At 35.6% G+C, this 27,801-nt stretch overlaps 1 protein-coding gene across 1 annotated transcript in view; it reads right to left on the reverse strand.

Annotated features, from left to right (window-relative positions):
• Positions 1 to 408: 408 nt before the first annotated feature.
• LOC141508601 (NACHT, LRR and PYD domains-containing protein 1a-like) overlaps positions 409 to 27,801 on the reverse strand; it is a 275,129-nt gene continuing 247,736 nt past the window's right edge. Inside the window, 12 exon segments of the mRNA XM_074217379.1 lie at positions 409 to 2,953; positions 2,956 to 3,216; positions 3,850 to 3,894; positions 5,109 to 5,247; positions 6,642 to 6,767; positions 6,988 to 7,247; positions 9,459 to 9,679; positions 10,137 to 10,296; positions 12,016 to 12,101; positions 18,504 to 18,575; positions 21,842 to 22,012; positions 23,069 to 23,239. Coding sequence (XP_074073480.1) covers positions 2,910 to 2,953; positions 2,956 to 3,216; positions 3,850 to 3,894; positions 5,109 to 5,247; positions 6,642 to 6,767; positions 6,988 to 7,247; positions 9,459 to 9,679; positions 10,137 to 10,296; positions 12,016 to 12,101; positions 18,504 to 18,575; positions 21,842 to 22,012; positions 23,069 to 23,239 — 1,756 coding nt within the window. The 3' untranslated portion in view covers positions 409 to 2,909.

Consider the following 27,801-nt stretch of genomic DNA (forward strand, 5'->3'; position numbering starts at 1 on the left):
CTATCTTTTGTTTCTTTATGATTTGCCATTATAGATTTCAATTTTTCTGTTCTTCCAATTATTTTTGCTATGCAAGTCATAAATTTCTGCTCTCAGAGTTCTCAAGTTTCTTTTAAGCCATCTTGGAGCAATGTGTTGTAGTTCTATATTCCCCAAAATTTCTCAGGCTTCTCTGCTTCATCACATCTTATATTAGTTTCGTTTGTTTTAAATATTTATTCATAGGTACTTAAACTTGTTTGCTAGATCTGTAGTCCTTATTTCCTTCTAATAATATTTTTCTTGTTGATTTATGTTTATAGTCAAGGCTTTGAGGTTTTTTTCCCCCTCCTTCTTGAGCACTTTAGTATTATTACTTCCCCCTCTCCCCCCACTCCCTCCCCATGTTTATTTTCTGACTCCCTTCTTCTGATGGTGATTTCCCTTAAGGATATTTCAAAGCATTTCAACCTACTCCCACATTGAACAGTCATAGTTCACCAATCTAGGTTTTGACCCTGAGTAACTTTTGAGTGAATAGGATTTAAAAAAGTGCCTTAAACAACACCACTCCATCCAGTATTCTTCATTTCTCCAGCTTGGCAACTGAGCACTGCCAGATTGGCATCACTGTAGCCACATTTGGAATTTGGGTACTTGGGATTCTAGGAAGAAGGAGTTGAGCATTTTTTCAAGTCTAGAGATGGGTCTTGTTCCTTATCCTGTTTCTTCACTCTTTGGCAGGAATTATTTTCAGCATAGAATCCTATCAAGGCAGTGATTAGTAAGACTGTAGCAAAAATTTTCCATGGCATGTGAAAAATGGAGGATGGTAGTGGGGTAGGATTGAGTTTTGTTGCAAGTTCACAAACTTGGGTCAGGTCTTTGGATTAACTAGTGCAGCTTCACTGCCAGTAGTGCTGTGGGTAATAGAGAAAAGGCTGCTTCTTGAGTTCTCAGTAGACATCAGTTCATGGTTTTTTTTGTTGTTATTTTTTTAACCTGCTTTTAGGTTTTGGGTGTCCTAGACCACAGAGGCTGCTGAAATTTGGCACATACATTCTCTTTTCGAAAAGCTTAATTCCATACATTCTCTTTTGGAAAAGTTTAATTTCTTTTTCTCTTGACTTCTTATCTAATTCTCTATCTTGTTCTTCACATGACCAAGCATTCTATTAGACATCATTTATAATGGAAGGGCAGGTGGCACAGTGAATAGAGCATTGTCCTTGAAGCCAGAGCACAGGAATTTGAACTCAGACTCAGACATTTGACTCTTACTAGCTGTGTGTCCTTTGGCAAGTCACTTAACCCTGCTTGCCTCACAACCAGAGTCTTCTTCTGACTCATCTCTGGCCACTGAACCCAATGACTGTGGAGGAGAAACTAAGACTGGTGACTTAGCACCCCCTCACTCAAATCCATTTTATGTGCTTGTCATGGCATCATTTTCCCTGATGTCATGGTCTTCTTTGAGAACAAAGGACAAACATAATCATCATTTACAATGGAGCTGAATTCCTGAATCAACTGCTCTTTATTTTGCATTTTGAATTAGCTGTCCTGTAGGCATTTCTTTTTTTTTAAATTTATTTATATCTTCATCCATATACACGTATATTTTTAAGTTACAAAATTTCCTTATACCCTCCCTTTCCACCCCCTCCCCTCAGTGACGAACAGTCAAGTTAGCATTGTACAGAAATATTTTGATACACATGTTTACAGATTAGTAATTTTTGGTATGAGGAACTAGGATTAAGGAAAAGAGATACATAAGAAATAATTTTTATAAAATGTTCATCATTCAAAAGGGCTTTGTGTGTGTGTGTGTGTGTGTGTGCTGTCCTGTAGACATTTCAAACTCAACACATCCAAAGAGAATTCATTATCTATCCCCTCCCCATCTCAAATTCAAGTTTCTAATAAACTTATTGTTACTATCGAGGGCATGGCCATCCTCCATTTATCCAGTTCCTTAATCCATTTCATTCTTGTATCCTTACTCTCTCACTGCATATATCCAAAAATTTGACAAAACTCACTTTTGTCCCTATAAAATCTCTCACATATGTTACTTTCACTCCATTCACACCACTATTATCCTAGTTAAAAACCTTATCACCTCTCACTTGATTTTTGAAATAGTCTCCTATTAGTCCTGTTTTATGTCTCTCCTCAATGAAATTCATTTTTTTGTGTATCAGCCAAAATGATTTTCATAAAATGTAGGTTTGGCCATATAGCCATTCTATTCAAACTCTACTAGATCCCTATACCTCTACTATAACATATAAAATCTTCAATTTGGCATTTAAAGGTCTTCACAACCTTACTATATCTTCTCTTTTCAACCTTCTTATGTATTGCTCCCCTCCATATTGAAGGTCAGTTTATACTGGTATATTTGCTGTTCCCTTACATGTCACCTTTGGTCTACTTGCTTTTGTACTGGCTACTTCCCACCCCATGCCTAATTTGCTGTCTCAATTCATTAACCTCCTTCTATATAGGATTTTCATGGTTTCCCATATACTAGTGCATTCCTTTCCATCTCTCTTATCTCTGCTTTATATACAGAATGTTCCCAAAATTCTAGTGTAGTTTGAAGATTTAAAAACTTCAGAAGTATAAATGCTACAAACACTGAAAAATTTAAAAGATTATTTAAAATGTAAAAATATTGCTATTTCTAATTTAATTTGAACTTAACCACAGTCTCATACTTTACATTGTTTTAGTCAATTTTTTAACTTTGTTTGACTGAACATTAGCCTAATTTATCTTGCAAAAGTGGCAATGTCATTAGCCTCCAATGATTTTGAGGTGTTGCTTTTTTTTTAGGCAATGGGGTTAAGTGACTTGCACAAGGTCATTATTATCTGAGGTCAACCCCCAATGGTTTTATCACTGATGCTGTTAAGTGTTTTTCAAGAAGTGGCAATGTCATTAGCCTCCAATGGCTTTATCACTTATAATGTTGGGTATTAAGAATTTCATTCATTAGTTGAGGATGTATCTCTTTTAGGATCTCATAGAAGAAGTCCTTGTCATTCCCATTCCAAGACATGCTAAAACTAAAGAGTTTTCTCATTTTATCAGGATTGGTTCTCTCTGCCCGTATCTGCTCATACTCCTCATTATTGATGAGCTGGTTGTAAAGTCTGTCGAGAATCATGTCCATCAACGTCACCCGAGAAATTATCTGATCTCTGTGTTGGTCAACAAAGTGAAGTCCTAGAGAAAGAGAATAATGGTACTGGCAGAGAGGTAGAAATATCTTAAAATAGTAAGAAAAATTTCCAGGAATTACCATGATTTACCTTTTCTTTTTTCCATTAACTTTAGAACCTTGGCTCCCCATCTCCTGTCTCTTCAACTATCTTACTTGCCATCTGGAGCAACCACTATCTATCCTTAAAGTTTATGCTTATTCAGGCCTAGGGAAGTTTTTGTAGTAAGTGAACTTAGAATTTAAACATCTATACAATTTGTGAAGACCACCAGATCTTTTCACATGATATTCCTGAATTTTTAATTCTTCTCCAGCCCCAGTCAACCTAGCTAGAGAGACTTGGTCTATCAGTACATTCCCTTCTGCATCACTTTTGACCCAGGCACTAGGCATTACTAAATCATTTCATGGATACTTGGGATATATAGGGCATCACAAAAGTCTGACTGCAATTTTAAACTACAGAAGCTTAAATCTGCCCTAAGATTTTTTTTTTGACACACTGTCTTTGACTCTGCCATTGATCACACATTATGCCTTTTACATAAGTGATCTTCCCTCATCTCCCTGATATTCAAATTGTTGCCTAAGAAGATCCAAATCTGGACGTCTATAAGAAAGAGGATATTACTAACCTGAGGGAGCTGAAGAAACTTGGACACAAGGAAGTTTAATATCTCCTGGGAGAGAGAAAAAGGTAATGAGATATAAATCAAAATTTTGATTTATGTCTGCTGCTTTCAGGACCCCTACTCTTGGCATGGTAAGGTGTTCTGATGTCAGTGGGTCTGGAGGAATGGGAAAAGGAGCAAAGGCCAAATAAAAATAGTCAGTTGTCACCACAGGGTGGGATTGAAACCTTTTGTCATTCTCCCCGTGTAGCAAATAATACTAAAGACTAAATAAAAAGTAAAGGCCATGGTAACTAGGACCCCAAGTTCCCTGAACTTTGATTTTTCCTTGGGCTTAAGAAAGGAAGAAAACATTTCTAGAATGAAAGCCTTTACCTCATGGTCGGTGCTTTCATCAAGACTCAGGGAAGCAACATAATGCATATATATATTAGTCATATTAAAATTAAGATGAAGTTATTTTTCTGCTAGTTATTTCTGCTTACTTTAAAATCATTAGAACATGCTGAATTAAAAACATAAGAACCATTATTCAGGTAGTAAAATTCATTCCCAAGTTAATGATCAGTAATAATAGGACCATTTACCTACAGTGACTGCACACTTCCTCTGCTTTCCTTTAGTTAGTCGGTAAACGTTTATTAAGCATTTAGGAAAATCACTGGTGATTGAATGGAGGATGGATTGGAGGTAAGAGGTGAGGCAAGTAGACTCACCAGCTGACTTTTTTCAGTAGCCCAAGTGTGAGCTGGTGAGGACCTGCACTAGAGGTCAGTATCAGAGGAGAGAAGAGGATCTGTTTGGGAGCAGTTGCAAAGGTGAAATCAAGAAGCCTTGGCAACAGATCTAATGTGGGAGGGGGAGGGGTGAAAGATAATGAAGAAGTGAGGACCTCTGGATGGTGGGCCTGAGGAAAGCCTCTTATAACAAAAGGGAAATTTGGAAGTGGGAAATGTTAGGGGGAAAAGATAATCAGTTCAGTTTTGGGAATGCAGCATTTAAGATATTTATTCAGTTTGAGATTTCTGAAAGGCAGTGGGACAAGAGAGGAAGTCAACAGAGAGGTCAGAATAGGAAAAATAGATTCTAAAATCATCAATATAGGGATGATAATTAAGTCTGTGGGATACTCCCAAGTAAAATAATAATTCACAGATATCTATGTGTGCAGACACACACACACACACACACACACACATACACACACACACAAACATGCCTGAAAGCTTTATTGTTTTCCCATTCACCATTGAGGATTTTACCTGATCTCACCAGTGTCTCCCAGATCTTTGTCCCATTTTGGTCTTTCAAATTCAAACTGATATTCTCATTCAGATTGCTAGAGTAAATTTCAGAGAAATACTGACACTCCCCAGCACTCCTGTAGCAGAATTCTAGTTCCTAGAGGGACAAACACCAATATTATGTGTATATTACAGGTTCTCAGAACAGAACCAAGTCAAACCCAGCATGTGAGGGCAAGACATATCCTTAAAATAAGGGAGTGTATTAAGAAAAAAAAATTGAAAGTAGTTATTTACCTCATAGTCATTTTAAAATAACTCAAATACTCATGTTAAATTACTTAACAAAAGTAAGATATTTACAAAAATGCAGGATAATTACAAAATTAAATATCATAACCAAATGGGATTTATACCAGGAATGCAGGGATGGTATAATATAAAGAATATTATTAACATAATTGATTTTATAAATGACAATAAAAAATCATTTGATTATTTTAATAGATGCAGAAAAACTGAGAAAGAGCATTCATTTCTATTAAAAATATTTGAAAATATAGATATAAATTTGTTTTTTCTTAAGTTGATCAGGTGAAAAATAGGGATGACCACTGTCATAAATATTATTCAATATTGTATTGGAAGTCCTAGCAATAGCAATAGGAGATAAAAAATAAAAGAATCAAAATAGAGAAATAAAATAATAAAACTCTCTTTTTATGTGTCAGCACTCCTATATATTGTAGACAAAACCCTGTAAGAAGAGATAGTAAGAGATAATCCATTTAAAATAAGATCAAATAAAATATCTGAAAGCACATTCACCAAAACAAACCTAGAAACTATATCAGATCTAAATAACTGGAGAAATATAAATTATTCATAGATAGGGCCAACATAATAAAAATGTAGGGGGGGAGTAGAATATCAAAGGAACTAATAAAAATATTAAGGAAGGAGATTTAGCAGTATTGGATCTTTATCATTAATTATCAAAAATATGTGGTGCTGGCTAAGAAATTGAAAAGTGACTCAAATTTTTCAAAAAAGATTCTTAAATTAGATATAGGATTTAGATAAGAATAGCAACAGCAAGTGTTATATGAACCAAACCCACCCCATCATAAGCCACAAATCCTCACTGGGACTTGGATTTGCAATCCTCCTTTTGTCATTCTGAAATTAATTAAACTACTCTGATTCCTGACACACCTTTTTGTGCACTGATTTGTTTGGGTCTGACTATTCACAGGTTAGACACTGTTCTACTCTAGGTTACATTTAAAATTCTTTTGTCACTTGAATTGGTGGCAATTTAAATGTCAACCTGACCAGAACCAGTCTCTAATCTGCATGGCCAGAGCCAAACAAAGCAGGTCAGAGAGAAGAGAGTCAAGAATCAAATAAAACTTTAATTTTAAAGTAAAGAAAACATCTGGGGGGGGGGGGACTTAGGAATCATGACAGGAATGTATACTGAGCCAAAGGATTTTACCAACATTTGTTGAATTTGTTGGAATGATTTGAATGAAAAAGAATATCACTTACTGTAGGCATTATTTCTAAATGATTTGATCCAGACAATAAGAAACGAGAACCAATGAAGAGTGGGTCTACTGGAGATGGCTTTTGCAAGCGTGTAAAGTGGCATATAGCTTCATCTTCATCTATAGCCTAATGAATGGGGGAAAAATTCAACATATAAAAAATCCATTTGTCCCAGGAGACCAAACAAGAAGGCAAAAATTGCTTGCTATATATATGTCAATAACTTTCACCATAGAACTGCTGTCAAACTGGAGGTTGTAAGTTGAGGATGGGATTGTCAGCTTCTTTAAGCTCTAAGTATATTTTTTTTTTTTACTGATTCATACTTAGGACAATATAAGCTTACCTTTCTTATTGTTGAGTCATTGGGGATCAGATATAGGTGGAGTGTGATGTCCTCAGTCCTGAGAGAGTAGTATATCAGAATAGTGGCATAAAAGCGAATGAATGTAAAGGAATGCATAATTTTCAGCAGAATTCCTAAGGGAGAGAAACTAGGATTTTCCAAGATGGCATGAGATGACTCCACTCTTGTTGGATTCTCCAGGACCATGCCTTCCTCTTTAAAGTGGGCAATTTTGAACAAGGATACATCCAATTTTTCTCCTGTCAGAGAATTTCAATAAAAATTACTTTCTATTTTTTCTTTCCTTTCATTTTTTCTGATAGTTAAGAACCACTTTTTTGTGTGACTTCAGTGGAGCTGAGGGTCTGTACTATGGATGTAGAGTCAGTTTCCTCTTTAAAAAGAGGAAATTAACTAAAACTATAAATTAAAAGTAAATTCCTCAGTTTTTGAGATCAAATTAAGGAAACTGAGTAGAAAGAGAAATCAAGACAATGTCACAGGGTAGCTAAAAATGAAAAGTGTATGTATTAATAAATACTTGATTAATGATTAACCATGGTACAATTAAAAATCTTGCATGTTTTGTAAAATCACTCCTAAATAAATGTTTGAAGTTAATGTTTCCTTAAGAAAAGTTGACTCTGGGTTTTTAAAGGTTATGCTAGAAGAGGGGAAGCTTGGTTACTTTATATCATACTGAACAAGTGTGGCCTCCTTTTGATAATTAGTATAGTTAATTATGGAGAGACTGATTACCAGTAAGCTGACCAATTAATTGCTGATAAATTTTTTAACCATGGTGACTTATCAAATAAAATTATAAGATATTTTCATTTTTTCTTTCTTTTCTATTCTTTGAACAATTGTTTATTTTCCCATTATTACATATTGAGGTGGTTTTCAACATTCTTTTCAGTAAAGTTTTTTCTTTCCCTCCCCTATCCAAGACAGCAGTCTGATATAGGTTATACATACACAATTATGTTAAACAAGTTTTCATATGCTAAACTATGAAAGGACAATCAGAACAAAAGACAAAAAAACAAAAAAAACAAATAAAAAAAGTGAAAATAGTGAGCTTCATTTTGCATTCATGTTCTTTTTCTAGATGTGGATGGCATTTTCCATTTAGAATTGTCTTTGATCACTGTATTGTTGAGAAGAGCCAAGTCTTATCTGTCATAGTTGATCATAGCATAATGTTCGTGTTAAACTGTATAACTGAACTTCTTGAAATCTTAATAAAAAAGCCTTTATTTTACCAATGAGGATAAGTCATAAATGCCAATTTATATCAAAAAAGAATAGGTGGCAATTATATGGTGAATAATAAAAATTTGCCATATTAGTGCTATTACTCTACTTCTATCATTTACTAAACTTGTTTGGTAAGCCTGTGAAACCATTTCTAGTTCCTCTAGTAGAAGCAGTGTCCCTGTTTTGACAATAGAACTTTTATATATGCCTTTCCAAATAAATCCTTTGAATGATGGGATGGAAGCCTTGATACCACAGACCTGCATCCCTGCATACTTCAGTAATGAAATATCATTCACATGCTAACAAGTTAGTATAATACCCTGCCAAATTATTGAGTTAGTTTAACCATAATCTCTGGTCATGTTGCTGATGAATGGACTTAGATATGAGGACAATCTTGAAAATACCATGTAACAAGCTAAGTAAGGAAATGTTATCCAGAAAAATATTTTAGTTCACAGTGTCAAATGTTGCAAAGAAATGATTTTATCTTGAATTCTAATACTGAACTTCAAATCTAATAAGAGCCAGTCTTTTTCAAAGTAAATTATGTGTCCACATTTCTTTCTCCTGCACTGAGCAGTTATTTTTTTTTTTTAGATCTGAGTCAAGGGCTTTATACTTCTCTTCATTATTATCTTAGATTCAGTCAAGTGGAATATTATTAGAATAATGATGATGATGATAATGATGATGACAGCAATAACTCATTTAAACAGTTCAAGAAGATAAATCTCATAAAAAACGGTCTTGTCTATGATCACTGATGTATCTTTTATCATCCATTTGGATACATATGCTAATATGAAACCAAAACAATTATCATTGTTATTATTATCATGACCATCACTCCATCTTCCAGCATAACTATCCCCATTATTTTCTTCTTCATTGACTTTTCTCATTGGCTATCATCATCATCATCCTCATCCTCATCAATCATCATCACTCCAATCATTACCACCACTATCTCCAACATGATTAGTATCAAATATGAAAAACAAACTATGAAGTGATATAGTGAGACTTCTTATCCTAATCTGGACATTCTTCTCTCAGTTTTTGTTTCTCTTAAAATCTACCCATATTTTCAACTAGATATAGTTTTAAATCACTAATCATTCATTTAGCTTCCTAGTAAAAGTGTAGCTGTGTATGTTGTGGGCCTTGCTATCACAGTAAGATTTTTTCACCTCATATCTCTTTACCTTGAAGGCACACAAAATGAGGGAGGTGCACAGAAGTCACAACCCCAGGATCAACTCTGATATTAAATAGAGGGCTAGCAATCATCCAGCTTTGCTTCTGAATCCAATCCAGGTGCTGATTCCAGGTATCAAATTCAATGTCAATAGTCACTTCACTTCTCACAGAAAAACCAAGTCCAGTATCAGTCCAGAGGTAGAAACCAGCCATAGGAAAATGAACTCTGGGAAGCACAAAGAGATTATGTCAGTAGAAGAGAAGAAGCTTTAAAGGATTCTCAATTTGCATAATAGGCCATATGCAGTACAATTTCCATACATATCAATCGCCTCCTTTATCCCTTATTAAAAAGGAGCAACTGAGGAGAGATTGATCCTTTTATTTGCAAAACAGTGAAATGGTACAAAAACCTGAGTCTAATCTGATAATGAAACATTGCTAAATATTTATGACAAAAAGGAACATCACTAAGTTATACCATCACTAAATATTTATGAAAGGAAAAAGGAGTGGAAGGAAGAAGAAGGAGAAGAGAATAGAGGGAAGCAGAGGGAAGGAAAAAAAAAGGTAGTTCCATCTAGACTGAGAGAAGGGTATTGCAAATGCTTTTTGTGGGTCACATACACCAATGCATGATTCCCCTTAAGAAAGAGGAAAGTGAAGAGACCACTGGCTCTCACCTGTATCTGTTTCTGCTCTTGTCTATTAATACAGACTGCACTGGTCCATTTGGTCCCAGGAACATGTTGTGCCATCTCTCCAGATCTAATTGTTCATTTTTTAAAGGATCAGAAAAGGATAGTGAGGAAGTCACATCTGCCTTTGTTTGTGGGGCTTCTTCTGGAAATAGATGTTGAATGTATAAAAAATTCAGAAAAAGAAATAATCTGATTCTCTCAGATTCACATCAAGGCATAATAGTTTGCTACGCTACTACCATCTCTGGTGTGAGCAAATGGAGTGACCATGTCTATATTAGTTCTGTGCCCTCATCCTAGTTGATGAACCCACATTCCTTGATGATAAAGCATAAAAGAGAAGTCTTGCCTCCTAAGCATTCACTTTGGACCAAGGCTTGTACCCATATCTATGATACACTGATGACCACAGCTAGTAGCCTTCAAAGCAGCATATACCTGAGGATTTGAAAACAGTGCCAAAAAAGATGGAGGGAAAGTGAACACTGTGAAGATAAAGAAAGAATTATTGGGGGAGAGCTTAGCTATTCCCACTTTTATAAAACTGTCCCTAAGCCAGGCTGTAAAGCAGCTACCAGCAACACTATTCTATTTACAGTTATAATAGCTTTTTCCTGTTCCTGTATCATTACACAGAGGACTTATTTCTTTTCTGCATTTTTCTTCTTCTCTTCTTTGGCTTTTTAAAAAATCCTTCTTGAGCTCTTAGATTTGAGACCAATTCATAAACTCCTTTGAAGCTTCTCATTAAGCATTTTGTCATTGTTTTCCTCTTCTAAGATGACTTTTTCCCTTCCCTATCAGTTTAATGGTTAATGTTCTTTGTGATTTTTTTTTTCTTATTTTGAAAGTTGAGCTCTGCTCCTGGGGCGCAGGTGGTATGGTTTCAACTTTTTGTGCTGTGGCTGGGGATCTAGTTCCTGGCTTTCCACTGTAACATCTCAGTTGCTTCAGATTTGTTCCTGGTGTTAGGGGTAGCCCAACTCAGTCTTGCCTGATGCTGTATCAATTTTCCAGAGTTCTCATTTTTTCTTCTGAGCTAGAGTTGGGGCCCTCCAACTGTGCTGGAGCTAAGAGTTTCCCACTGGTCTTTCCAGTTCTCATGGCCTACACTCAGTTGCATTTCCTCTACATCTCCATGAGATTGATCTTTTTTGAAGTTCCTTTAAGATATCTTGAGTTGAAAAGCTGTTTCACTTTTTTTTTTTTGTGGTTTCTGTCTCTTTAAAGGTCTGTTTAGAGCCTTTATTTAAAGTTGTTTCAGGAAAAGCTCCAGGATCTTCCTGGCTACATCCCTCCATCTAGTCTCTAACAAGGAACATTTATTAAATGAGCATTTATTAAAAATATCAATTAGCACTGTGCTAAGATCTTTACCTCATTGAATCCTCAAAAAAAAAAAAAACCTTGGAAAGTAGGTACTGTTTTTATCCCCATATTATAGTTGAGAAAACTTAGCCATAGAGGATAAATGACTTATCCCAGGGTCACACAGCTAGTAAATCTCATAGCCTGGATTTGAATTCAGGCCCCATGCTCTACCACTATGCAACCAGAACTGTCACCTTATATAGAGAGTGAATAGAGAAATTTTCTGAACCAGAAAGTTTATGTAGGGAAGCATTAAGAAAGAATGCTAAAATGATAGGATAGGGGTAGATTCTTGAAAATTTTTGTGAAAGACTACAGATTTTGAGTTTTAGTCAGCAGTGATAATGTTAACATAGTGACAGGATCAGTTAGGAAGAAGGAAGATTAGACTGTAATATGAGTATGATAAAAACAAAAAAAGGTTAGGAAGCTGTTATGATAGTTTAGGTTAAGGTCAGAAAGGCCTAGTCTATTTTAAGTTTTTCATTACCTGGTATGGATTTCTGATGTTCCTGTAGGAGATTATGATACTCCTTTTCTTCCATGTTAAGATCAGGACATGTCTCAATAATTTTCCTACAAAGAAAAAAGGCAATCAGTTTTTGTTGACAAATATAAGAATAGAATTCATCTTTGTGTCTGCACAGGAACTCTTGTGTGTACTCTTTTGTCAAGAACTAGTGAAGGAAATAAAAAAAGAACTAGTGAAGGGAATAAAAGCAATAAGCATTTATGGAGTACCTACAATGTGACAAATGCTCATCAAATATTCACACTTGATCCTCACAACAACACTGGGAGGTAGGCAATATTATTGTTTTGTTTTGGGTTGGTTTTTTTTTTTTTTTGCTTTTTAGGTTTTTGCAAGGCAGATGGGGTTAAGTGGCTTGCCCAAGGCCACACAGCTAGGTAGTTATTAAGTGTCTGAGGCTGGATTTGAACCCAGGGACTCCTGACTCCAAGGCCAGTGCTTTATCCACTATGCCACCTAGCCGCCCTAGTAGGCAATATTATTGTCCCCATTTTACAAATGAGAAAACTGAGGCAGCCAGAGATTAAATGATTTGTCCAAGGTGTCACAGCTAGTAAGTATCTAGGACTAGATTTGAAATCAAATCTTCTAGATTCCAAGCTCAATTCTTTATCCACTGTTAGAGACCCAATGTTGAGACACATACTTTGAACCCAAAAAGTGTGTGTTCAGAAATGGAGCCATCAATATAGAGAACATAATAAAATGTGAAGTAGATAATTTTGATTTCATTAAATTGAAAAGTATTTACACAAATGAAACCAACGAAACTAAGATCAAAAGGAATTCTGTAAGTTGGGGATTATTTTTTATAGCTAGTTTTTTTCAATAAAGGACTCATTTATAAAATAGAGAACTGATTCAGATTTATAAGAATCCAAATCTATCTCCAATTGATAAATGATCAAAAAATATAAATAAGCATTTCTCAGATGAAGAAATTAAAGCTATTTATAGTCATATCAAAATGCTCTTAATCATTTATGATTAGAGAAATACAAATTAAACCAACTGTAAGGTACCACCTTAGACTGACCCATATGACAGAAAAGGAAAATGATCAATGTTGGAAGGGATGTAAGAAAATTGGGAAACCAATGCATAATTGGTGGAATTGTGAACTGATCCAAACTTTCTGGAGAAGAATTTGGAATTATGCCCCAAAGGCAATAAAAATGTTTATATACTTTTGATCCAGCAATACCACTTCTAAGTCAGTATCCCAAAGAGATCACAAAAAAGAATAAAAACTGCATATGCATAAAATTATTTATACCAACTCTTTTCTTATTGGCAAAGAATTAGAAATTGAGGGAATGCCCATTAATTGAGGAATGACTGAACAGATTATGGTATGTGAATGTGAAGGAGTACTATTTTCTGTAAGAAATCATGAGGGGTGGGTCTTCAGAAAAGCCTGAAAAGACTTCTATGAACTGATACTGAGTGGAGTGAGCAGAACCAAAAGAATATTGTAGACCCTAACAGCAACATTGTGAAATGATCTACTATGAAGGACTTGCTCATTCTCAACAGAACAATGATCAAAAGCAATTCTAAAGGACTTGTGATGGAAAATATCATCTACAACCAGAGAAGGAACTATGGATGAGACCAAAGCTTACTATTTTCAATTTTTAAAATTGTTTTATGTTTCATGGTTTCCCCCCTTTTTAATTTGATTCTTTTTTCACAAGATGATTAATATGGATTAATGTATAATCCATATTAGATAGTTTTCTGTTGGGGGAGAAGGGAAGGAAGAAGAAAATTTAAACTCAAAAACCTTATCAAAAATGATTATTAAAATAATAGTTTTCAATGTAAACTGGAAAAATCAATAAATAAAATATTTTTTTAAAAATGAAGTCATCCAGGGGGCAGCTAGATGGCTAGGTAGTGAATAAAACACTGGCCCTGGAGTCAGGAGTACCTGGGTTCAAATCCAGTCTCAGACACTTAATAATTACCTAGCTGTGTGGCCTTGGGCAAGCCACTTAACCCCATCTGCCTTGCAAAAACTTAAAAAAAAAATGGAGTCATCCAAGTCTGTTGTTCATAAAGGATCTTTTCTGGTAATTAAAAATCACCTTACTACAGGAGTTTCTCTTTTTTTCACCCTAGATTTTCCCTTCTTTCTCATGTCTCAAACAAACTCTTCCTAATCCATTTCATCAATGAGCAATAACAGTATCAATAAATAATGTATTAAATATTTAACTTTGTGTAAGACCCTGTGCTCAATGCTAGAGTTCCAAAGGTGAAAAATAAAACAGTTCCTTTACTCTCAAGGGGGGACACATAAAATCATTGTGATACAAGGAAGAATATGATGAGAGAAAGAAATCATCCATACAAATCTCTATGAATATTTGAGATAAATTTATTTTGTTTTGTCTTTATTTTATTTTGGATTGGGGGGGGGGTTGGGGGAAGGAGCTCACTCAAACCTTTATGAAGGAAGTAGGACCTATCCTTGACTCTGAATGAAGAGAAAAAAATTTGTAAATCATGTAAAATGGGGAAGGAATGTGTTTAAGCAAGGGGCATTGCATGTGCAAATGTACAGAATGGAAGATGACAGGATGAGACTAGAGAACAGCTAGTTGCATACTTTGGAAATACAGAAGACATAAGAAGCCATAACACATAAGGCAATATGTCTAGTTTGAAACCAAATTTTATGTGGTCTTGAACTCTATGCTAAGAAGTTTACATTTTATCCTAAGGACAGTAGGGAATATTGAAGGTTTTGAATCTACAGTGTGGCATGGCCAGACTTGTCCACTAAAATTATTTTGACAGCTTCTCACAGGCGATTTGGAGAGAAGAGTCACTGGATGAAGAGAAACCACCAGGAAAACCTTTTCAATTCTCAAAGCAAAAGATGACTTGAGTTAGAAAAAGTAGCATTTTAGGAAAGAACAGAATTGATGTGAGGGATTATGGTAGAAAAAAATGGACAAAACAGCAATTGGCTGATGAGAGTGTATGAGGAAGTAGTTAAAATCAAAGATGTTTTGTTAGTCAGCATAGGTTGAATGTATTACTGGTGGAAAAGTCAGTCAAAGGAAGGATAGGTCTGGAGGTGAGGATAATGTGTTCTGAAATTGTCCTTATCTTCCTCTCCTTGGGCTTCCTTGGTTTAAAAAGTACCCCCCCCATAGTCAAATTCAAATTCACAGCTTCTGAACTCTCTCTCTCCCCTTTATTTCATACCAAAGAGGATTGGGAAAGAGGGGTATCAGGATTTAGAGTGTGCTTTGTTTATCATAAAATATTTAAGTTGTGATTACTCTTTAATTTGGTATTTATTTGGAGACAAAAGTGTTCATTACTGAGCATGTTGCAAAAATGAGTAAGGTAGTGTTTGTTGTCCAAGAACTCACAAGATGACATGTTCACAAATAAATGTAATACAAGATAGTATGTGATAAGTTTAGGCCAGTGTGGCACAGTCAAAAGGCAATTGGATTTAAAATCCGAGGTTCTGAGTTCAAAATGTCATGTTGATCTTGCTCCCTATTTGTACTTGAACAAGGTACTTTAACTTATTTCATTCTTAAGTCCCTTGTCTATCAAATGAGGGCATTGGACCAGAAGACTTCAGAGTTCCTTTCTAACTTCTGATCTAGGACCTAAAGTGCACAAAAGAAGTATGCAGGATATGAGAGTAGAGAAGAGCTGTACATCTTGTACAACTATAGATTTGGAATTAGAACACCTGGGTTTGAATCCTAACTCTTAAACTACTGTCCTGTGAAATCTTAGGAAAGTCCCTTTCTCATACTTCTTGCCCTTTCAATGGGTGGAGGAGGGGAAGGGAGTAAATTTGGAACTAAAAGCTAAAAGAAAAGTCAGTTCTCTTTCCTATTCAGTACTTCCTTTCCATCTCTAAACCTATGATCCTGTGAATACCCTTTCTTCTATCTTTCCATCCTTTTTCAATCTATACCCAGCCCAGTGACCCCAACAGCTTCAACAATATGCTTCTTGATCCTAGTTTCCTTACTCTTAACCTAACTCTTTATTTTCCATCTCTCTCATGCCTTTCTCCTTTCTGTTCAAGGTCCTGCCCCAGGCATTCCTCTGTTCTCTAACTACTTGATTCTTCCTTCTCTCCATTTGCCTATTCATCTTTTAAGCACTAGCTCATGACCCATCTTTCTCCTGAAGCCTTCTGTAACTATTCTCCTTTCTCTCTTTTTCAGATTCCCATTGCAATGAGACAGCATCATATTGCCCATTCCTACAATATTCATTTATCTTCTTTACATGAGTATGAATGAATTCTGTATTCTCATTCAATCCCAATTAGACTATAATTCCTTAATGTGAGAAATTTTTTTTTATATTTTATATCCCACATACTGCTTAAAATGAGACCAAATATAGAGCAGATTCTCAAATGGTAATCACATTTTTTATAGTGCCCTAATATTTGTAAAATGCTTTGCTCATAATCTCTTGTGAGGTAGGTAATATAATTATCATATTTCCCCATGTATAAAATTTACAATTTTTTGAAAAATTTGGGGTCTAAAAACTGAGAGTGTCTTATACAGTGGATGGTGGATTTTTTTTACTTGCATTTCCTGTTTTTTCGCACTTGTCTTTTCTCTCATTGTTTCACATGTGTTACTGGTATATTAGGTTACATTTCGCCATGTTCTGCCCAGAAATGATTCAGAAAAGATTTTTGTGCAGTGCTGAATTCAAGTTAAGTGATCCAGTTTGCAAAATGAATGGAAATTGTACTGTTGAACATAAGTTTGATCCTCCTTCATCAGAGAAAATAATCCAAAACTGTCTAAAGAAAGAAGAAACCCTATTGAAAACACCATGGCAGAAGAAGGTCATGAGAGGCTTGTCAGCCAAATGGCCTGATTTAGAGAGGAAATTGAAGAGATGAATTGAAGAGCAAAGGGCAGTTGGAATTCCTGTGTCCACAAAGATGGTTCAGCAGGAAGCAAGAAGAATTTTTATGAAAAAGACATTCCTGATTTCAAAGGAGGACACATTTGGTGCTTCAGGTTCATGAAATGGAATGGACTAAGCGTGCATCCAGGCATCGGACTTGCCCAGGGAGTGCTTCTGGTCAACCACAGACCAGAGCACAGGCAGGAGAGCAGTCAGAGCCTCTCCCAAGACAGTGATTTGTCATCAAAAACAGATGAGGATGAGTTAATGGATGGGGGTTTTAATAGTGATGAGATGTATGAATTTTATGATGAATAAAACTTGAATTCAATAACTTTATGTAATTTTTTTTAACTTCAGGCCCCAAAATCAAAGTGTGCTTTATATGTGGGAGTGTCTATACATAGAGAAATATGGTATCATTATCCCCATTTTATAAGTGAAGCTCTCTTAGAGAGGTCAGGTGGCTTGTCAGTGTCATTCACTTATTATCTGATTAATTTTGTCATTAATCGTAAGATTCAAATCTAATATGGACAGATTTCCTATACCAGTACTGATAACTCTATAGTTGGAAATTAAGTGTAATATTTAATGCCTGAATGTGGAGCATTGTAAACTTTTGGAAAAGAGAATGCCCTTTGCTGAAGTCATAATGCCAGTAAGGTTCTGATAGATATCTCATTCTTATTAAACTCTATTGAAAGAGTATTATTGCCATATTTTTAAACTACAACCTCTGAAATAGATTAGAAATTCTTGTATTGAAAAGGAAAATGAGCATACTTGAAAATTCAATTAGTGCTAAGTTTTGTCTAATAGCTTATGAATATCTTCTGGTCCAATATCATTCTGAGTTCCTTCAATATGATGAATTTTCTTGCTGATGTACTTGAATGAGAGTGGCTTTCCTTAATAATCTTTGTTTTCATGCCTGCAGTCAATCTCTAAAGTCCTGTGATATCACTAGGAATGTCTTTAGAGACACTTGTATGTTAGTCCCAGCTCAATGAGAGAACAGAGGATCATAGATCTAGAGCTGAAAGAATCTTAAAAGCGATTCAGTTTGCCGTTGAAGAAATGGAGTCATTGAGAGGTTAGGTGATTTGCCCAATGGTATACAGATAGCAAGTTTTGAGGCAGGATTTGAATTCAAGTCTTCCTGACTCAAGTCCAAAACTATATTCACTAAATAATCTAGATTTCATTAACAGTGAAGCAAAGCATAAGAGAATGAGCACGAATTGTCGTGTGTGTGTGTGTGTGTGTGTGTGTGTGTGTATGCACACTGCTTATCTTTGTATTCCCAAGTCATCAGTAAATATTTATTAAGCATCTGCTTTCTGCTAAATATTATGACAGCAGTTTAGAGTGTTAAGGCCAAAAAATGTTTGTTGAATTGAATCATGATTACATCCATGTGTATGATGAATGTCAGTACAATTAAATGCTCTTGTATGACCCTAAATGACAAATACTGATATTTTCTAGGGAGTAAGCATTAGACATGAATATCAGAAACATACATGGAAGGCTTTATCTTCAGCAGGTCTTCAAGCTCTTTTTTCAAGTCCTCATTTAATGTAGCAAAATGGAGCCTGTGGAAATAGGAAAGAAATCATATTCTCCCTATTCTGATTCTAGTGGGATACTCTCATTCAACAATAAAAGCTGCTACACCAGCCCAGTCCTTAAGGGAAAGAAGAAGGGAAAAGCTCAGCCATACGTACACCAAAATTCACATTTATCTCTCCCCCATATTTCCTCTCTTGGGGCTTTAGCTCTTTTACGACCCCAGCAGTATCTTTTCTATCTAGGAAACTTACACAATGCCTCTTAGGATAGAACAATGATATCCCTCTCCTGTCAAGTCTCATTTCTTACTTAGCCTTAATCACTGAATGATTATTGCCTGGAATGGGACCTAAGAAAAACCTTAGCTTAAATAGGCCAAGGTCTCTTAGTGCATCTGGGGCCATCTCCAGTCCTTCTTAAAAGCATGTTGTTCTTTAGACGTGTTGTTTTGATCCATATCTTGCCAATGAACTGAGATGGAAAAAGTGAGGTTAGTAACTTTGGATAGTACTCTCTTTCTCTTAAATTTAATTCTTTTGCTAGTCATGACATCAACTTCCTGATGTCAGGGTCTTCTTACAGAAGAAAGGACAAACAACAATAATATAAATAAATAGATAAGAACTATTATATAGTGCCTTAAAATTACAAAACACTTTATAAATTTTATCATATTTATCCTTAGAACCTCTGGAAGGTAGGTACTATGATCCCCATTTTATAGATGAGAAAACTGTACTCATAAAATACATGGGCAATAAGTGACATCCACAGGCTATTGAGTGTGAGTCATGCTTTCTGACTTCCAGTTCAGCAGTCTGAGAGAAATGATTATTGATAACCAATTAATATGGGGGTGATAGTAATCCAGGGTTTTTCCCTTTTTCTTTTCTCATTCATAGCCCAGTATTATGAAGGCTGAGGAGACTGGGTTAACTTCCATTCCCCTCAGTCTTGTGTAGGACCTCACCAACTAGGAAAGCCTTTGTTATCACTAAAGGGTAAAGAGAATCTAATATAGCTAAATTCCTGCCCATTGCTCAATTCCATAAACAGTCAAGGGGAGGTAGTTCCCTTTGTCTAGATACTCTGAGGTTGGAGTGGTCTAGATACAGATGAATCCTTTTTTCAGTAGTGAAATGATCAAGGCTTATCCCTCATCCCTTCATTCAAACAAGCCCACCTCTCATTAGAATATTCATTTTCTCATTAATTATCAACCAACCTAAGTTGATTTCTACCTGTCAGGAACAACAGTGTCCCAAATTAATATTATCCAACCGGGCTTTTGGATTCAGGGTGGGAGGGAGGCAGGGAGTCACTGTCCTCAATCTATTAATTATTTGCTAGCTATAAATAAATTGATTATTAATTGCCCAAAAACTTTATCTCCCCCAAATTTCATTCATCCCAGGTCTATCCACTGTGCTTACTTACCTGCCTCTAATGAAGCTGCCAGGCAGGGACTATTAATGGCAATCTTTTTTTTCACCAAGAAAAGATGTCACATCAAAAAGCTTATTCTAGGATGAAAATATTCCTGCTGAGCTATTTCAAATGTGTGAAGTAATGAACAAAAAGCCCTAAGTGAATATTCGCTTGTTCCCTCCACTTCTAGGAAGAGACTGAGTCTGGATCCTGGCTGAGGAGACTAAAGTGAATCTCCATGAACCAGAATGAATGCCTTTTTTCTTTATGAGGAGCAGGCTCCTATCATTAACAGCTGTGGGATCTCCCCTTCCTTTCCTTCTTCCTGCTTTTCCTCCCAACCAGGGACATTCTTAGATATTTCAAGGCAGAGAACTGCTGCCACCGTGCCTTTTGCTTCCCCTCCAATCACTGTCTTAGAGCTCCTAAAAGAGAAGAATTTGTAGCACACACTAGAGATGAGATTTTTTCTGAACAAAAAAAAAGTAAGCTTCTGGACACAAAGCTGGATATTTGCATGACTTCATCCCCACTGCCTCCCTCCCAGCTATTTGTCCTTTTCCACACTCTACTGGAAATCAGTTACCTGAACAAAATATCCTTTAATTAATGTCACTTGAATACAGAAATGTGTGCACAGCTTTTGTCTTTTCTTTTCCTGGTCTAGGTGATCTATCTAGGGATCTCTTTGCTGCCAAACATAATTTTAATAGCACTCATTCAATCTGGTGTGCTTTTAGGGGGGTAAGGTTAATGGTGGAAAGGAACACCACCTTAGTTTTCCACAAAGGCACAAGGAAAGGTAAAGACCAGTAGTGCCTGGTGCAGATACCTTGCTCCAAAATTCTGTGTCTCCAGACAAAGAAAAGTTAGGGCTACAATCTGGGTTGGACATATCATTCAGTGCTGAAAAATGAACACTGTGTTTCCCATAAGAAAGATCCATAGATCCACTTGTCTTCAAAAAGTCTAGTAAAGGCTTCAAGACATAGGAAAAGAAGATACAAGAATTTTCCATAACCCAAGACAGTGCTTAATTCAGAAAACTGCACTCAGGGCTTCATTCTGCTTGAGAATACCTACTTTGATTTCTTGGATGTTGACTAGCACCTGTGTTATAAAATCAGCATCTTGAGTTTTATATAAATGAGAAGGTAATTCTGGAAAATTAGTATTAGAAAACCAGGATTGTTTATAATCTCTGGTTTCTTCTTCAACCCATCGCAGTAATTGTAACTTGGTTTTCAGTGGCATCCATCTGAACTTTCTCCAGTTCCTTTCTCTTCCCTTCCTTTCCCTTCCTCCTCTCCCTTTGAATGGATTATAGTGAAGGTGAAAGGAGATGAGGGTCTGAACTAGAAGGGTACTTTGTATGCACAGAGATAAACTGATAAGAGATTTTTTTTGAAGAAGAAATTACAAAATTTGGCAACTGATTATATGAATGGGGTGAGAAGGTGAGGAATTGAGGATAACAGAAAATGGTATCTTCAACAGCAATAGGGAAATTAGGAAGAATTGTAATTTTTGTTGAAAAGATATAAATTATGTTTAGACATGTTGAATTTGATGTGCTTACAGGATATCCAGAGACAAGGACTAAATATAGATTTAGAAGCTATACACATAAAAATTATGATGATTTTCTGTTACAGAGAAATGCAGCATCACTTTAGCAAACCAATCTTTTCTTGTCACATTTCTCCTTAGGGCATGGTGAGAGATAGATGGGCTTAAAAGTATGAACCCTGAGCCTGGATTAGGCAAATGGTTTCCACTCTCCATTCCCTGGTTTGTGTTGCTCCCTATTCTAATACACTCGTATCTGATGCTAAGTCAAACATCTACATGTAAAACTCACCTTAGTTTCTCTATTTTGCAGTTTGGGTTTCCCAAGGCTTCACACAGAACATTCATCATCCCTTCTTCAAAGGAATTTCCACTCAGATCTAGGTTTTTCAGACTTTTATTGCTACTGAGAGCAGAGAAGAGATTCTGGAAACATGTAGGGGAAAGCTGACAATACTGCAAACTGTAGAAGAATACATAATCAGAGGAAAAGTGGTCAATTTAGTTTTCCATAATTAAGTCCCTTTCCTTCTTTCTCTGGGCAATGCTATCCACTTTATGGAAACCATCCCTTGCATTCTTCTTCATTTAATCCCTTACTTCCAATAAGTATTAAGAAATTTCATATGATTTCATATATGTAGTGAATTTACATTCTTTAAATTAGGTCACAGTGCTGTGTGCTGCAGATTATGAGATCACTTCTATACTCATAGGAAACCAGGTAGAGACCCTCCACCCTTGTTTTTCCTTGTTACAGTGACCAAGACCTGTTTGGCAGAGTAGACTCAATTACATGGAAAGTCCCTTCATTATTTTTTGTACCTCCAGACCATTTTCTCTTATATGTCATGAGGAAGTGATCATCTTGTGATCATCTTAGTCAATGGAGATATTCCATGCTTCACCCCATCTATGACTCTGCTGATATACTGTTTTACCTATTTTAGTGTTTGTGTTATATGTCAACCAATGGAATTTTTCTGTATTTTGTAAAAATATTCTAGAATGTCTGGGTAATATAGGGTTTCAAATTCTAAATACAAAGTCTTGGAAAAATAAGGTATCTCAGATCATGAGGAAGTTCTGAGGTTTCCTTCATTAGAGGGGCACCTTTTAATAAATTGCCACCAGCTCAGAATTCTGCATAAGTCTTTTATTGAAGGTGGGGCAATTTTTAATACCTTAAATAACCAATTTTGTTTAGACATATTGAGTTTGACCTACTAACAGGATATCCAGAGACAAGAATTGATAGAATAGATTTGGGAATCATGCATATAAGATGTAATAACTGACTGTTAGAAAATTAATATTCCTTTAGCAGACAACTTTTTCTGTCACATTATCCTTTAGGTCATAGTGAAAGGGAAAGGAGTATAAGACTATGAACCATGATCCTTGATTAGGCAGGAAGTGTCCACTCTCCATTCCTTGGTTGGTGCTGCTCTCTCTTCCTAATAGACTACTGTCTCTGATGCCAAGCAGAACATCTACAAAGGTAACAGAGGAGACTCACCTTAGTGTCTCTAACTTGCAGTTTTGGTTTCTCAAGGCTTCACACAGAACCTCTATTGTTCCTTTTTCAAAAAAACTTCCACTTAGATCTAGGGTTTTCAGGCTCTCATTGTTACTAAGAGCAGAGAAGAAATTTTGGAAACACTCAGGGAAAAGATGACAAAATACCAAACTGTAAGAGAAAACATGATCAGAGAGTAAGGGGAAGATTCAATTTCTATGATTAATTCATTGTGTCTTTCTCTATTCTCTAAATACATATCCGCTTTATAATTGCCATCCTTTGTCATCTGATCAGTGGTATAACTGTAGTTTCTTTAATAATGGTCACTCTTTTTCAGAGAATAGCATTTTTAGACCTCAAATTAAAATATAAGGCAAGAATAATCAAAACTATTTAGTACTAGTTAGTAAAACAGCAATTTTACCAATAAACCAGATTAAATAAGAGTCAGAAATAACTAAACTAAATAGTCTTTAGTAAACATAATAATAATAATAATAATAATAATAATAATAAAATTATTCACTTTAGAACTCCCTATATGAAAAAAGCTTGAAAAACTGGAAAGAATTTTGGTAGGTTTAGACCATCATTTACAACATATCCCATAATTAACTCAAAATGCTGTGACCTGAATATTTGAGGTCATAATGCCCCCCCCCCCCCCCAAAGAAGAGAATCATATCAGGAACTTCAGACAGCTAAGAATAGGGGAGGATTCTTAGTGGCAATACAAAAGAAAAAAAAAGCTCATATCCATTACATGAAATTGAAAAGATGATTCATGAAATAATTAATGGTATGATAGGAAGAGGTATTAGGAAAATGTTTTGTTTTGTTATGGCAGCAGATCTCTGTTACAAGACTAGTATCACATATATGTGTGTGTATCTGGATACACATATATACATATATACTCACATAAGAAACTGACAGAATTATACACAATCATATAGCAAATCTCTGATACAGGGTTAATATCCAAGATACATAGGAAACTGGTAGAATTACATGTTTATTGAATAAGCGATCAAAGGCGATGAACAAATAGCTGTCCAAAAAGAAATAGCAAACCCTTAATAATTATATGAAAGATTACTATTAATTACTTATAATAAGAAATGCAGTATAAACAACTCCAAGAAAAATTATCAAAGATGACAAAGGATAGGAAAAGTCAATATTGGAGAATTGTGAAAAGATAAGTGTTGAGAACCTTTGTATATGGGAACACTGTAAATTATCTTCACCTGGTGTCTTTGAACATCATAGCTTTGTTATACTATATGTTGAGTTCCAGTTCTGGACTGTCTCAATCTTCCCCAGGTGAAAGTTGGAGGGGCTGGAGATAAGGATTACAAAAGAGACAAATACTCCATCAAGTGCTCCAAGTGCTATGTTTATTCACCAGAATAAAAGTACTTAAATACCTTTCTAGTCTCCAATCCACTTCCACTCCCCTGGCACTTAGTAAAACAAACTTACTAATTATTGAGGAAATTGGTATTACTGTTATAGAAATGCAATTTGGAATTTTGCTTGAAATGACTAACGTATCAATATACTTTGAGTTCCACTGATAATTATAAATAACAAGAATGTCAAAGATAGAAATGAGTCTTTGAATTTTTTTTTAAATGCACAGAAAAAAGAGAAGGAAGTTTAGGGGGAAGCATTTATAAGGAAGGCAATTTGAAAGTGTTCAGGTCTTCCTGACTCTAGGGCTGGTACTCTATCTACTGTGTCACTAGCTGCCCCATCTGGTATATTTTGTACATAGGAATATTCCCTTTTTTGATATTTATTAAAACTAGAATAAAAAATACAAAATTAATATAATATGATGATGACTCTGTGACAGTGGAAGGGAAATTATAGATATATGCTGGGAAATGTTTGTGATGTAAAGGCAAAAATGAAAAATAAAATAAATTTCAAATGACAAATAAAATACATTTTTTTCCAAAGCAATTGCTTATTCCCTTCCACTCTGATTTGATTTCCTGGTTTATAGTTGTCAGATATATGATGGGAAGGAAAAATAAACAATTGTAATTAGATATTTTTATAAGCAATATTGAAGATAAAGATCAGTGATGAATTCCATATGCCAAAGAGGCACACCTACTAGGCAGTTTGCACGGGCAGTAAACATATGAACAATTTGTATAAGTTAACCATTGAATGACAGAGAACTGAGGACCTTAGTTCCAGGAAACATGAAGAGCAGGGGTGAAATTTCCAATAATCTAGAGAGTTTGCCTAAAAAGAATTAGGTGATACATGCTGGCTACATGCCTAGTGAAGGAGATGGAATGCTCAGAGAATATTCATATTGCTAGTTCCCAGATTAAAAGAAAAATATGAACTATTTCTTGGGGGAAGGGAGAAAGTGCTTCAAATGAAAAACAAAAAAAGACAAAGGATCTGACAATCACAAATCCGGACCTCTGCAATGAGGGTGAGGGATGGAAAGTGATTAAAGAAAAACAGATACAAAGAATGAAAATAAGAAAGATGATAAATCATTGTAATCATGTAGCTGGTATAAGACTTTCCATGTTCAGCCCATCTTGTAGGAGTATCTCTTTGGCAAAAGCATGGCAGATTGAAAGGAGAGGAAAAAGAATAATAGAAGAGAGATCAATTAAGAGTATATGCAGCAATTCAGGTAAGAGGTGAATAGAGCCTACACTAGGACTGTGGCCATGAGAGTAAAATCAACAAAATCCAGAGAAAAGAACCTTCATATTGGGAAGCATAAAACAATGTTAAACCAAGATAAAGCAATTACTGCCAGGAGCACTTAGCCTTAATGAGTTTATTTCATTAGTCCTAGATTAAATTTTTGCTAAAGTACTGAAATATTTGTAGATGATATGAAATAGACAATTAAAATTAGATAAAACTGAGTGAGCAAAGCTTTTTTTTAAATTGATTTATTTATTTTGAATTTTATAACTTTACAATTATTTCCATGGTATACATTGATCTAAGTTGAATGTGATGAAAGAGAAATCATATCCTTAAAGGAAAAAAATAATGTATAAGAGATAGCAAAATTACTTAATAAGATAACGGTTTTTTAAAAAAATAAAAGGTAATAGTCTTTTGTCTTTGTTTAAACTGTGCAATTCTTCCTCTGGATACAGATAGCATTCTCCATTGCAGATACCCCCAAATTGTGCCTGAGTGTTGCAGTGGTGGAATGAGCAAGTCCATTAAGATTGAACATCATCCCCATGTTGCTGTTAGGGTGCAAATATTCGGTTCTGTTCATCTCTGAGCAGTTTTTTTTTACATAAAAAGATATCTTTGAGGGCAGCTAGGTGGCACAGTAGATAAGCACCAGTCCTGGAGACAGGAGGACCTGAGTTCAAATCCATGTCTGTAACCAGGATGAAAAAAGAAGCTGTCACCTGGGGAAGTTCTTTGTGCCAACTCTCTCTGAAAATGTCTGATGGTAAACTTATCAAGATACTGTCTAAGACTGTAAGTTGCAAAGCAGTTGCTGATCTGCATTGACTAAGTGGGATTTCACCAAGAAGTCTCTATCCCAGTGGAATCAGAGGGGTGGTCTAAAAGAAAATCTATAATAATTAGGGAAATGCTAGAAAACTGCAAACCTTCCCCTAATAGATAAGTCAAAGGATTTGAGCAAATTGTTCTCACAAGAAAGCAGATGTTTAACAATAATATTAAAAATTAGTCCAGAGACTTCTGGCCAATATGGAAGAGAAAAGACAGGCAGTGTGCTAGGGTCTCTTGATCTTCCCTCATATATAATATGAAACAAACTTCTTAACAGAAATTTAATCAACAAAACCCAAAAAGAGAAGCTAAGAGAAGAACATCTACCTCAAGGTCTGTCTTCAGAGATCATGGGTAAGCAGAGGAGGAGTGAGAGCCAGCTAAGCTAGGATAACGCCAGAGTTGTTGACTGTGGGAGCCATGGTCCAAGAGCCAACTGGGATGTGGAGGATTTGGCTGTGGGACTGATAGTCTGGGGCACTCCGGTAGGGCTGTAGGGGGAATTTCAGTGCGGAGAGTTGCAGACATCCATCTGCTGGGCTCCTCCAGTCTGGAGGACCTCAGACTCCATACCTTCATTTCAGCCTTACCCTCATCAAAGAACAAACACAGTAACAGCCCCCTCCCTTACAAGATAAAATTACCGTATCACAACAAGAAAGTACTTCTCTCAAAATCACAATTAGGAAAACAAAACTCCAAAAATAGAACTGACCAACTGCAAAAGGAGCTGCAAAATGTAAATGGAGGAAATTCTTCTCTTTAAACAAGAACATGGAAACTAATGACTTCATGAGACAACAAAAATCTGTTAAAACCAAAAATAAAAATAAAAATAGAAAAAAATATAAAATACCTTATTGGCAAAAACAACTGACCTTGTAGAACTAGGAGAGACAACTTAAGACTCATTGGGCTCCCTGGAAAAATTGAAAAGGAAAAAAAGTAATATTACAGGATTTAGTGATGGAAAAGTGCCCTGACGTCATGGAACCAGAGGGCAAAATAGTTATTGAAAAAATACATCTATCCCCTTTGGAAAGGGATCTCAAAATGAAAAACACCAAGGAACACTGTGGTCAAATTCTGGAATTATTAGGTACAAAAGAAAATTATGCAAGCAGCCAGAAAAAATGCAATTTAGATAACAAGGAGCCACAGTAAGAATTGCACAGGGTCTGGCTGCCTCAACATTAAGG

This window comes from Macrotis lagotis, chromosome 1 (genome assembly GCF_037893015.1).
Source record: "Macrotis lagotis isolate mMagLag1 chromosome 1, bilby.v1.9.chrom.fasta, whole genome shotgun sequence".
Lineage (NCBI taxonomy): Eukaryota > Metazoa > Chordata > Mammalia > Peramelemorphia > Peramelidae > Macrotis > Macrotis lagotis.